The 11,276-nt window shown below is 42.5% G+C and overlaps 1 protein-coding gene across 5 annotated transcripts; it reads right to left on the bottom strand.

Moving 5' to 3' along the window:
• Positions 1-774: 774 nt before the first annotated feature.
• LOC113811185 (uncharacterized) lies at positions 775-10,551 on the bottom strand. Of its 5 annotated transcripts, none has more exons than XM_070117077.1 (3): positions 8,411-10,551; positions 1,967-2,101; positions 775-957 (listed from the first exon to the last, which is right to left on the bottom strand). In XM_070117077.1, the coding sequence occupies exon 1, from the start codon at positions 9,419-9,421 to the stop codon at positions 8,417-8,419; it is 1,005 nt and encodes a 334-aa protein (XP_069973178.1). In that variant the 5' UTR covers positions 9,422-10,551; the 3' UTR covers positions 775-957; positions 1,967-2,101; positions 8,411-8,416. The 5 variants fall into 5 exon arrangements, 2 of the variants coding, with proteins under 2 accessions (XP_069973178.1, XP_069973177.1); XM_070117076.1 differs by having other exon boundaries at positions 1,980-2,101; XR_011398264.1 differs by lacking the exon at positions 8,411-10,551 and adding an exon at positions 5,366-5,670 and having other exon boundaries at positions 798-957; positions 1,980-2,101.
• Between the last annotated feature and the right edge of the window lie 725 nt (positions 10,552-11,276).

The following is an 11,276-nucleotide window of genomic DNA, read 5'->3' as shown; positions in this document are numbered from 1 at the left end:
GTGTAGTGTGTGGTGTGGTGTGTAGTGTGTGGTGTGGTGTAGTGTGTGTGGTATGGTGTGTAGTGTGTGTGGTATGGTGTGTAGTGTGTGGTGTGGTGTAGTGTGTGTGGTGTGGTGTGTAGTGTGTGGTGTGGTGTGTGGTGTGTAGTGTGTGGTGTGGTGTGTAGTGTGTGGTGTGGTGTGTAGTGTGTGGTGTGGTGTGTGCGTGTGGTGTGTAGTGCGTGGTGTGTAGTGTGTGGTGTGTAGTGTGTGGTGTGTAGTGTGTGGTGTGTAGTGTGTGGTGTGTGCGTGTGGTGTGTGCGTGTGGTGTATCGTGTGGTGTGTGCGTGTGGTGTATCGTGTGGTGTATCGTGTGGTGTGTAGTGTAGTGTGGTGTGTAGTGTGGTGTGTAGTGTGCGGTGTGGTGTGTAGTGTGCGGTGTGGTGTAGTGTGCGGTGTGGTGTGTAGTGTGCGGTGTGGTGTGTAGTGTGCGGTGCGGTGTGGTGTGTAGTGTGCGGTGTGTGGTGTGTGGTGTGCGGTGTGTGGTGTGCGTGCGTGTGTGCGTGTGTGTGTGTGTGCGTGTGTGTGTGTGCGTGTGTGTGTGTGTGTGCGTGTGTGTGTGTGCGTGTGTGTGTGCGCGTGTGCGTGTGTGTGTGCGTGTGTGTGTGTGTGTGTGTGTGTGTGTGTGTGTGTGTGTGTGTGTGTGTGTGTGTGTGTGTGTGTGTGTGTGTGTGTGTGTGTGTGTGTGTGCGTGCGTGCGTGCGTGCGTGTGCGTGTGTGCGTGCGTACGTGTGCGTGTGCGTGTCATTTTACAAATAAGAGTAAGAACGGAACATGGGTTGAAATGCTCACCGTAAACAAGTGGACGGGTGATGAGGCAGCGCTGAAGGTCGTAGATCTCCCAAAAGCCGATTCGACGTAGAAAAGCCATCGCTTGTCACTGGCGCACGAGCGAGGTCCCCTCCGCCCTCTCAAGACCTGAAAACAACAAGAGATGTAAGTCACAGTACGTATACAGAGGCTGTTAATTAAGGCAATGGGACTACTGAACGACGAAGCTACATGGTTGCAGACTATTTTGGAGAGGGAGTGGCGGATAAACTGAGACAGAGGCACCTGTGGAATGGTAGAGCGAAGAGGATGTTGGTGTGCACGCATGCATATGCGTATATATATATGAGTGTGTGCGTGTGGTGTATCGTGTGGTGTGTGGTGTTGTGTGCGGTGTGGTGTGTAGTGTGCGGTGTGGTGTGTAGTGTGCGGTGTGGTGTGTAGTGTGCGGTGTGGTGTGTAGTGTGCGGTGTGGTGTGTAGTGTGCGGTGTGGTGTGTAGTGTGCGGTGTGGTGTGTAGTGTGCGGTGTGGTGTGTAGTGTGCGGTGTGGTGTGTAGTGTGCGGTGTGGTGTGTAGTGTGCGGTGTGGTGTGTAGTGTGCGGTGTGTGTGTGTGTGTGCGTGCGTGTGTGTGTGTGTGTGCGTGCGTGTGTGTGCGTGTGTGCGTGTGCGTGTGCGTGTGCGTGTGCGTGTGCGTGTGCGTGTGCGTGTGCGTGTGTGTGTGTGTGTGTGTGTGTGTGTGTGTGTGTGTGTGTGTGTGTGTGTGTGTGTGTGTGTGTGTGTGTGTGTGTGCGTGCGTGTGCGTGCATGCGTGTGCGTGTGTGTGGCAAACTGGGATTCTCTGATTATCTATGCTAGAGGATGAAACGAGCTTGTAGCATGTGGAAGATGTTGAGTGAGGGTCTGGCAGCTGAAAGTTTTATTTTTTTGTTTCCGATTCCTCTTTAGTGATTTCCTTTCATTTCTTATAGATCTAATGATGCACTTTTTCTAATTCACTTCTTACCTGGTAATGCAATTTATATTCTGTTTTTCTACAGCTTGTTATAATAAAGTACTGTTTACTCTTACAAAAAAGTATGTACCTGTATGTCCTTCAGGAAATGTAAATATGAATATTCATCTCTATAAAAACATACACAAGAGTATAAACACACATTCAAAGCTCACCTGGCAAGCGGTGGCTGGTTCCCTGCACTATGGACTTCTCGTCAGTATCGGCGGCCACGAACAAGCACTCTGCGTCGTTGAGGTAACGTGGGGCGCGGAGGAGCCTGTCGTAGTTGAAGTCTCTGTAATTTTTACCAAATTTTAGTAATTTTTTGAAGCTATCAGCAAGTCCGTCCGCCGCCCCCACCCTCGCCCGCCGCCCCCACTAGTGCTAGTGTTGCGGGAACAAGCAAAATGGCCGAGGCGGTAGATAATGGCTTCGGGAGTTTTATCTGTTGGTCAATTGCAAAGCAGGAATTAGTGAAAATGATTTCTCGAGCAATGCAACTTAATAGTTCTGAGGAAAGGTCTGACGTCAGAGGTAATTTTTCCGAAAGACTGCGAGCTGACTCTTCCTACCATCGTATACATGTCTATGGCTAAGAGAGGATTATTGCGGGGAAGTAAAACTTAACGAAATTTGGAATTAGCTACTTGGCAACCTGTCGTTTTGTCAAACGACAAACGACAAATTTTGAGATTATGGCACTGTCCTGTTGCGTGTTACGGGAATTATTATAAAATTTCCACTTCGCAGATGAATGTGCCTGATTGAAGAAAAGACGAGGATATCCTAATTCTGAAAATGTCTCAAAAATAACGTAAAACTCACGGTCGATGAATTCGGAATCGCAAACCCCATAAGCCCTCAGGAACACTGACGAGACAACCGATTTCTTAATAATATAAAGCAGGTGATTCTAGAAAAAATGAAGATAATTTTGTTTGGCTATTCGTCCGCCATACACTATTTGCGCGCAAACACACTCGCGCATTAGCCTTGCATGCAAACTTTGGCGCTGTTTTTGTGTTGTTCATGACTAAGGGTCGATCATCGATTATCGATTCCTTCAAAGTTGGAACTGAATTTGCCAGTTTTGCTGATGTGAAGGACAGCTTGACCAAATTCCAAGAGAACACTTTCGCACAGTTTTATGTCAAAGATTCAAGGACTGTTGCTGCAGCTTTGAAGCGTACACCGGATAAGAAAGTGAAGCCAGAGTTGAAGTGCTCCTTAGTGAGGGGGTCAGGGGGAGAAGCCCCCGATAGGTAAATATGGCAATCGGGAGGGATTTTTGGTTCATAAGGCGAACCTACTGGCAGTTCGTGCGTTTAAGCTGCAGTCCACTCGCTCGCTCGTTCGTTCGCGCAACACCGTGTCGAATCATCCGCGGCCGAATCTTCTCTCGGGTTCCTACATTTTTCACTTTCTTTATCATCTGAAATGCTATCCTTGGCTCGGATTTCCCCCCCATTCCTTTGCTTTTTAAAATGCATGGTATGAACGAAATCACCCCCCCCCCAACACCCCATTCCCCACGGGATCCCCCAACATCGTTGGCGGGCGTCGGGGACTTCGTAAATCAGAATAGGGATGGAAATCAGAAATGTCAAACTAGCAAACGTAGCATGTGTGTCCACTCGGTCCTAATAATAAACAAATTTGAGGATGTGCCCCCGCCGGAAAACAGCTCTTCAGTGCAGGCTTATGGAAAAAAAAAACGCCGGAAAAAGATCCCAGCAGTCTCTCGATCCCGCTATGAATATTGCGTGAAATGACAAAGGCAGAATTACTGACTGCGCAAGCGCGAGTGTATGCCGGACGAATAGCCAAAATGTCAAAATCCGGTGCCGGAACAATATCCACGGCGAATAAACAAGGAATCCTGCCTATGCGATATATCACTAAAAATGTAATATGTCGCCCTAATCCTAATGAAAGTAAAGCACAAACCCAAAAACAAACCGGCCAAATAAAAAACACCAACGGCAGAGAAGTCTCGCCCAGGCCTATGGCGGCGGAGGAGTGGCCGAGGCAGACCTCAAGTAAACAAACAGGGTTGTCAGCCAATTCTAGGGCATCTTAGCTCGTTCATTATATATATATATATTTAATAAATAAGGGTCAATATGCATAACAGGGTAGGGGCTTACTTTCGAACTAATTTTGATATTTATCTGCATGAAATCCACTGATTTCAACGATTCTTCATGTTGTTTCTTGTGCAAATGCTTCGTTGACGAGATCTGAGTACCACTTCCATCGACAATCTTAATTTGTTAGTCCCGTTAGTAGGGGAGGGCATGAAGTATATCAGGGAAATTATGGGGTAAAACAAGCTTAAATAAGAAGAATAACGATAAAAAATGCGTAAAACTAGCACAAAAAGCGCTTAAAATCGGCCAATGAAACTCTACGGATGTAACCGCCATCGATGAAAGTCTACGCACCGGCGCGCCAAAATTCGAAGAACTCTACGGGAATACAACGTATCTTTCGGTAAAATCAACGGGATTACACACCTTTCACGCATCAAAAAACGTCCTAACCCTTAACCCAACCTAACCTAGCAATTTACGGTGCCGTGACTAGGCGTGCCCCTCGGGCACTGCCCGAGGGGAGGGTTGATGGGGGGCAAGCCCCCCAACACCCCCCGGGACACGTTCTCTTCACCTCGGTATGTACGGCAAGATAAGAGCTGCATCCATGCTGTAAACAATAAACCAAATACCTTTATATATTGAAAGACGGAACTGTCAATTTTCCTTCGCTTCTTTCGGTCGGTCGTGGATCGTGGGTCGCTTCGTTTTTATCGCTTTTTTCGGGATTTGGGGAACTTGATGCCCTCAGAAATGGAACTGCGATAGTTATTGAGGTCTCTCTCTTCTTCGTTGCCACTGCATAGTCTTAGGAATAACCTAGAATCGACGCAACACCGAAAACAAAACACTTCTTACCGGCTCTCTGTCACCGACTACCCGCGAATCCACCTGTCAAAACTGGCGGCGAGAAACGCGAAAATACGCATGCGCAGAAGGTCCTTCAGACCGATTCCCGTTAAAACCTGTATAATCAATCTTAAAACACGTAAATGAGGTATAAAAAACATTAATAAAGGTCTTTGAAAGCACTAATATGGAACGGCAGACACTGATGATTAGCAAAATATCCCTTTCACAATCGCGCAGCAATACATGCACTCGTCTGAACAGCGCAGTAATCGGTTCTGCGTCCAGTCCAATGCTTACTTTCGTCATGAAAAGATGATGATGGACTTAAGCAAAATTGGGCCCTCACCTCTGTTCATTTACGTATAGCACCTTTGGGAAGCATTTGCACAAATATTGCCATAGAAGAAAAGTGTCTTGGTTTGTATCGGTCTATCGATTTATATAGGTTTTATCTCCCAACTTAGGCACTACCTTATACTGCATATTGTCCAATAATTCCAATACACTTTCCGCGGCTGCTTTAATTAGGATTGCCCAGAATAATTTACCACACCCCTTATTAGCACGATGTCTAATTATAACCAAATCCCATTATCAATACATTTAATACGTACCGTCAGTGCGGAGGGTACGGGCGAGCTGCGGCAAGGAGGAACTGAAGGAATCTTTTGTTCTCCGCCGGGTACTTCATTTCAAATATGGCCTTAGCCAAGTACCCGGCGAAGTGGTATGTCCTCCTGCCGAAGCGGGGCACTTTGACCTTCGCTTCCCTCCATTTCCGCTCGATCGTATTTGTGTGCGCTTTACTTTTGGGGTCAACAAAATTATATGAATGATTCACAGTTAAATGTTGATAGCCCTCTTTTTCTAAACAGTTGTATGCCTTCCAACAATCACTAATGGCCATTGTCCCTGGGTGGATACGCTCATTAATTACTTTATGCAAAGTGAGAGAGTCACGCGTCTCCACGGCGACGAGGAAAAAATCCCTACTCTTCGGCATACTCCTCCAAAAACCCACTGACCTTCTATGACACGACCTACGTTATACTTCCGTTTATCAAATTTAGATTCATCCATCTCGACAATTTCCCCTGACCCGCCAATCTTGTCGGATTGATTTTCAAAACACCAGAAAATCAAAACCTCCCGGCAGAAGCTCGCCCAATCGCAAATAGTCCGGTTTGGGAAATTGAAATCGCTCCTCTCTCTCAAATACAAATTTACAAATTTTAAATTAGTTTCAAAATCGAGCTTACTATTATCAAACCAGGTGTTCTTAAAAAGTGATTTTTTGAAATTGCCTCTAACTTTTCGATTATTTTTTTGGGGGGGGGTCTTGTCCCACCTGAATGAATTTATATTATCATCGCGACGGCATTCGCCGTCGCATTTTGGACATTTCATGGCCTCCAAAATGAGGCCATGTGCACGGCAAAGATCGAGCAAGAAAGAGGGAAGGCTGGGTGCCGTACTTTTCCCAGAAGTGCCCATACCTATCATGATATAATAATTTTAAAAAAAATGATCCATTATGATATAAGCAAAAACTAATTTATATGTGAAAATACATAAACATTTAATAATATAAATAATAAACATTTAAACTTACCCCATGTCACAACTTGCACAAAAATCACTAGCACTAGCCATGACGGTGGCTTACAGGCAAGTGAGTACGTAACAAGATTGGGTATTGTTCCGAATGGGAGGCAATTGATGTAACAAGGCAGTAGCATTGTTAGATTGTTAACAATCAATCAAGGTTATGATAAAGATTATAAGTAATGGTAAATGAACCACATTACACAGAATACAACATATAATGTATAAGCATAAATTGATTTGAGGAAATGTCATTATAAATAACAAAATAATGTATAAAAATAATTAGTAATCGGCAATGATTCCAGGTTGGTTGAAAGTGGTGCACCGAAAACGTCACTTTCATAGAAAACGCAATTATAGAAAATGGAATAACAGAAAATGAGGGTAAAATTTCAGATTCTGCCAGCCTCCTCCTTTCGAAACGATTGTTTTTGGAATGGATAATTCCTTCGCTGTTTAGCGCTGTAATGCTATTGTTCTCCGTCGCATCTGACTGCTTAAGCAGTGACGTAACTTGTACTTCTCGACGTCAGAGTTGCTTAAGCGAAGGATTTGCAATATGTTTGGGAAAAAATTTCCATGATTTACACAGCAAAACATATCAAAACAACTAACAAAAGCTTTAAATCGTGTTTGTTTAAACTCTACGGAAAAAAGACGCATGTTTCACCAATATAATTACGGTCTACTAATGTGCGGTTAAATCTGGGCTTACTTTTTGTCTGGTTGCCTCACAATACAAAAGCAATAAATTTTGATTACACAAAAATAGCCGATATCCCGAGCGTGTATGTCTGCCGCGAAGGAACGCCCATGAGCCTGAAGAGCGAGGTACATTTTCGTCATTAATAGCTGGATAAGAGCCCGCTGTAGCTTAACCTATAATACGTCCTACTATCTCTTCCGTTCTATAAAATGGCGTTGTCCATTTCCCTCTATCACCGCGCGTCACACAAACGGATAACCTCATTCCTACATAATTTTCAATTTTACCTAAAATTTGCGGTGCTGCTCACATCGGGCAGGAACGGTTGCGCAGCATGGACACGGCGTCCTCCATGGAGCCACCGCTCTTTCAGTTATTGCTGTCGCACGCTACATTTAACATTAGTTTATCGATGGGAATAATGCTAGAGCCCCCTTCTATGTGCAAATCGAGACAAATCACACTCCCAAAAGGTTTGTGCACTCGTTGCGAGTCTTTTCCGTCACCCGCGTTCATTTAGCGCCCTGCTCATTATTGTTGAGATTGAGATTGAGACCCGCCCATCAGAAGTTTTTCCGTGACATGCCCGCAACGTCATCCTGGTCCCCATTCGTTATGGCAATTTGATTGCGCGCGCGGTTATTGTACACCGATTCAAAGGCGATGTATGCAACAGACAAAAGAAATTAACGTTTAATATTTATCATTAATATTGCGTTTGTTAATAATCTGCCTGCGTTTATTGCAAAATAAGACAAAGAATTAGTTAGTTGCACTCTATAAATATTTGAGTATATATATATTCGTGCAATATGCAATGTGTGTAATATGCCGGTTCTCGTTATAATCTATTTAAATCTTACTAACCTTCTATTGCCGTACCTCCGTATACTTAGTCAAATATTGTTGATGTTGTAGTTTTTCTGCAGAAAAATGCAAATAGCGATTTATCAACATTTCAGCCGGCTATATATTTTCCAACATTTCACACCCAAACCCTTCTCACACAGTTGACAGACAGACACTGAACGTTTTTTTTGTCCGGTGCACACTTTCCGAAAATAGCGAGTTCTGATTGGTCAAGAAATACTGACGTCATTTTCCTCAGTTTTCATTGGCCAGGATTTGTCGCCGTTTATCATACAGTATAATCGCTACCTTGCCAGTAATTGCTAGTTAAGCATGGTGTTCCTGTCTTACTCTTTGACACACGATTCATTTAATATCGCCGATTCTTAATAAATATGCGTCGGAGTTCACGAAAACATGTATTTTGTTCCGTAATAACGTTTTATATATATATACAATGGTGAAAAAATCCTAAGTACAGATTTAAATATCTTACCTAATTTTATTCACTCTCAGAAGAAGTACCCTCATCGAGAGGAACTGGGACTGGAGAGGGCTGGTCTCGCTGAACCCCGCCTTGCGGCGGGTATAATGATGCCGCTTCCACAAAAAAAGAATGTAAGGGGGAATTAGAATTTTCTGTGATAAACAAATATCGCGCGATGTATTGGGGCAGATATTCTGCTCTAATTCCGGGCCTCCTTATCCATTCTTTAAGATCGCGCCACAATCTTTCAATGTTCTGTGTATGGAGTTGTGGGTCGTGTGGGTCTACAAAATTCTCAGAATGATTAATACTCAGATGTTTGTAACCAAGATGTTTTAGGTTTCGGTAGGCAGCCCATTTATCACTGTATATCATACTGTCTGGTTTTATATATTTCTTAATCAGGGGTATGAGCGTGTCAGCACTCCTGTCGCCATCCACGAGTGGAACAATGAATTTCTTTTTACTGACACGCTCAATACCCCCAAAGACCCACACGTGGCTCACCTGTCTGCCCCTGTTATACTTGCGCCGCACGAGCAGCGTCTCGTCGATTTCAACGATTATCCCGGCACCTCCTATTGAATTTTGATTTTGTAACCACCAATTTTGGGTTACTTCAGAACAAAAACTCCTCCAATCTACGCTAGTAGGTCTAGACATGCCAATACATTTAGTGACAGTTTGATGATCCCAATACTTTTGCAACCAATGATTAACAAATAAAACTACTTTATATGGTGCCAAATGGGTTCCCTGCAGAAACGTGCCGCTATAATCGCTGATCGAGAAAACGCAACTTTTACGACGTTTTGTTTTTGCAATTTTTTTCCATCTGCCACAATACCACGTATGTCGATCTTCACGGTATTTGCAAGGTAAATCGCAGTGTGGACAATTTACCGCCCTTGGCAAAACACCGTGTGCTCTCAGGAATTCTATAGCGTTATCATTTTTCTCAAAATAATCAGATATTACACTATAATAGTGAGGGTTACACCCGACGCACCTGAGATCCATGATGGCAAAAGATTCATTATACTCGCTTTACTCTACCACTATACATACCTGTTCCACACACGGTGTCTCGTGATTGGTTAATAGTATTTCCTGTAATACTATTGGCTTTCGTGACAATGTCACGCGCATGTAGTGTCGAATAAATATTTCAAAATGTTTCGTTCGCAATTCAGGCGATAACATTTTTGTTTTTGAAAATCCCGCGCATTTCTTCAGGCCCCTTTTGCTCGTAATATGGGTGAGGCACATCGGTTTGCGCAGAACAAGAAATTTACTTGTTATTGTAAATACTCAATATTATGTGAGTATTACTGGTCTATTGTCATATATATTGATACAGACACAAAATCTGCTTCGTGTACCGTTATGTGGGCATTATCTACGCACGAATCTCGGTGATTAGAATAATTGTACAAAAATGAAACGGCATCATTGTTTTGTTTACAAAAGACAGGAAAGGATATCGGATGGCGATTTTTAAAATATTGAGATAGTACTTCATAACGGGCTCACGGACACTTATGTGTCCAATAACTTCGTTAGTTTTGAGCTGCGAAGGAAGTACATAGAAGAAAAGTTTCTTAGAATCACTCGCTTTATCATTTGCATATGTTATTTTTCGTCTAAAAGGCGGCTGGCAGAATTTTGACCAATACCAAAGAATGTGCTAAAGGCACCTAAAATTACTGACTCGTATGAAAAAACTAAAAGAAAGGACTTTCAGAGTGGAAAGAGCCTGGCTGAAGGCCTTACCATAAAACAAAGACAAAACCAGCAAGTCTGGCGTCAGAGCTGAAGGCTTAAAACCCCTTAAACCTAAAAGAAAAAAATACGACAGTATAAAACCCGAGTCTGGTGACACCGAAACAGGAAAACTAAAACTGAAAGATCACTCAGACTTGTTACAAATAAAACAAAGAGAAACAGACCAGCCAAGTTCATTTAAAAATAAATAAATAAATAAAAGGATGTTCAAATTATTCAATAAAAATGTTCTTAAGATCACGTCCAGCTCCTATGCAAAGAATATCAGGATCTCAGTACTTAACTTATTATCTTCCGTGATCGTCTCTGTGTTCAGTTTAACAAAAATGGCGACACTGCTGGTGGTTCAAAGCTTCGGAGGATAATGAACCACACTCGCTGACGTCTCGACTCGTACTGTTTATTGTTTACTTTTTCAATACCCCGGTGACGTCAGAGGCCAAACACTTTTACAAAATACAGTCTTGCAATAAATAAGCTAAAAAGGCGCATAAAAAGGAACAAAACTAAAACTAAAAGCATAAAATAGAAATTACAAGAAAAAAAAATACAATAACTAAAAAGAACGAATAAACACTGTGCGTAAAAAATGCTTCCCCTACAACTTAAAATGAAAACTAAGTAAAAACGAGACCTTAAAACTTTATTGAGTTAAAAAAAACTAAAATGAATAAAAGCTGAAGATAAAAGGGTCATAAAAATGTCTCGTTGTTAAATCATAAATAAAAACACTCAGAGAAAACACAAAATAAGAAGGGGAAACTAAAATAAAACAATAAAAGTAAATAAAATCGAGAAAAATAACCAAAAAAACCGAGGTGAGACACATAAACAATCCTCCAACACGGCTGTCAGAGCGGGAGAGCACAGAGGGTGAGATGCAGCATCCAAGACCACCTTACATATATATATATATATATATATATATATATATATATATATATATATATATATATATATAGAGAGAGAGAGAGAGAGAGAGAGAGAGCGAGAGAGAGAGAGAGAGAGAGAGAGAGAGAGAGAGATAGACAAATAGGTCAATGATATTCATATGTGTTAGGCAGATATATATATATATATATATATATAT

This window comes from Penaeus vannamei, chromosome 39, assembly GCF_042767895.1.
Source record: "Penaeus vannamei isolate JL-2024 chromosome 39, ASM4276789v1, whole genome shotgun sequence".
NCBI classification, from domain to species: domain Eukaryota; kingdom Metazoa; phylum Arthropoda; class Malacostraca; order Decapoda; family Penaeidae; genus Penaeus; species Penaeus vannamei.
This window is presented reverse-complemented; position numbering and strand designations above follow the sequence as displayed.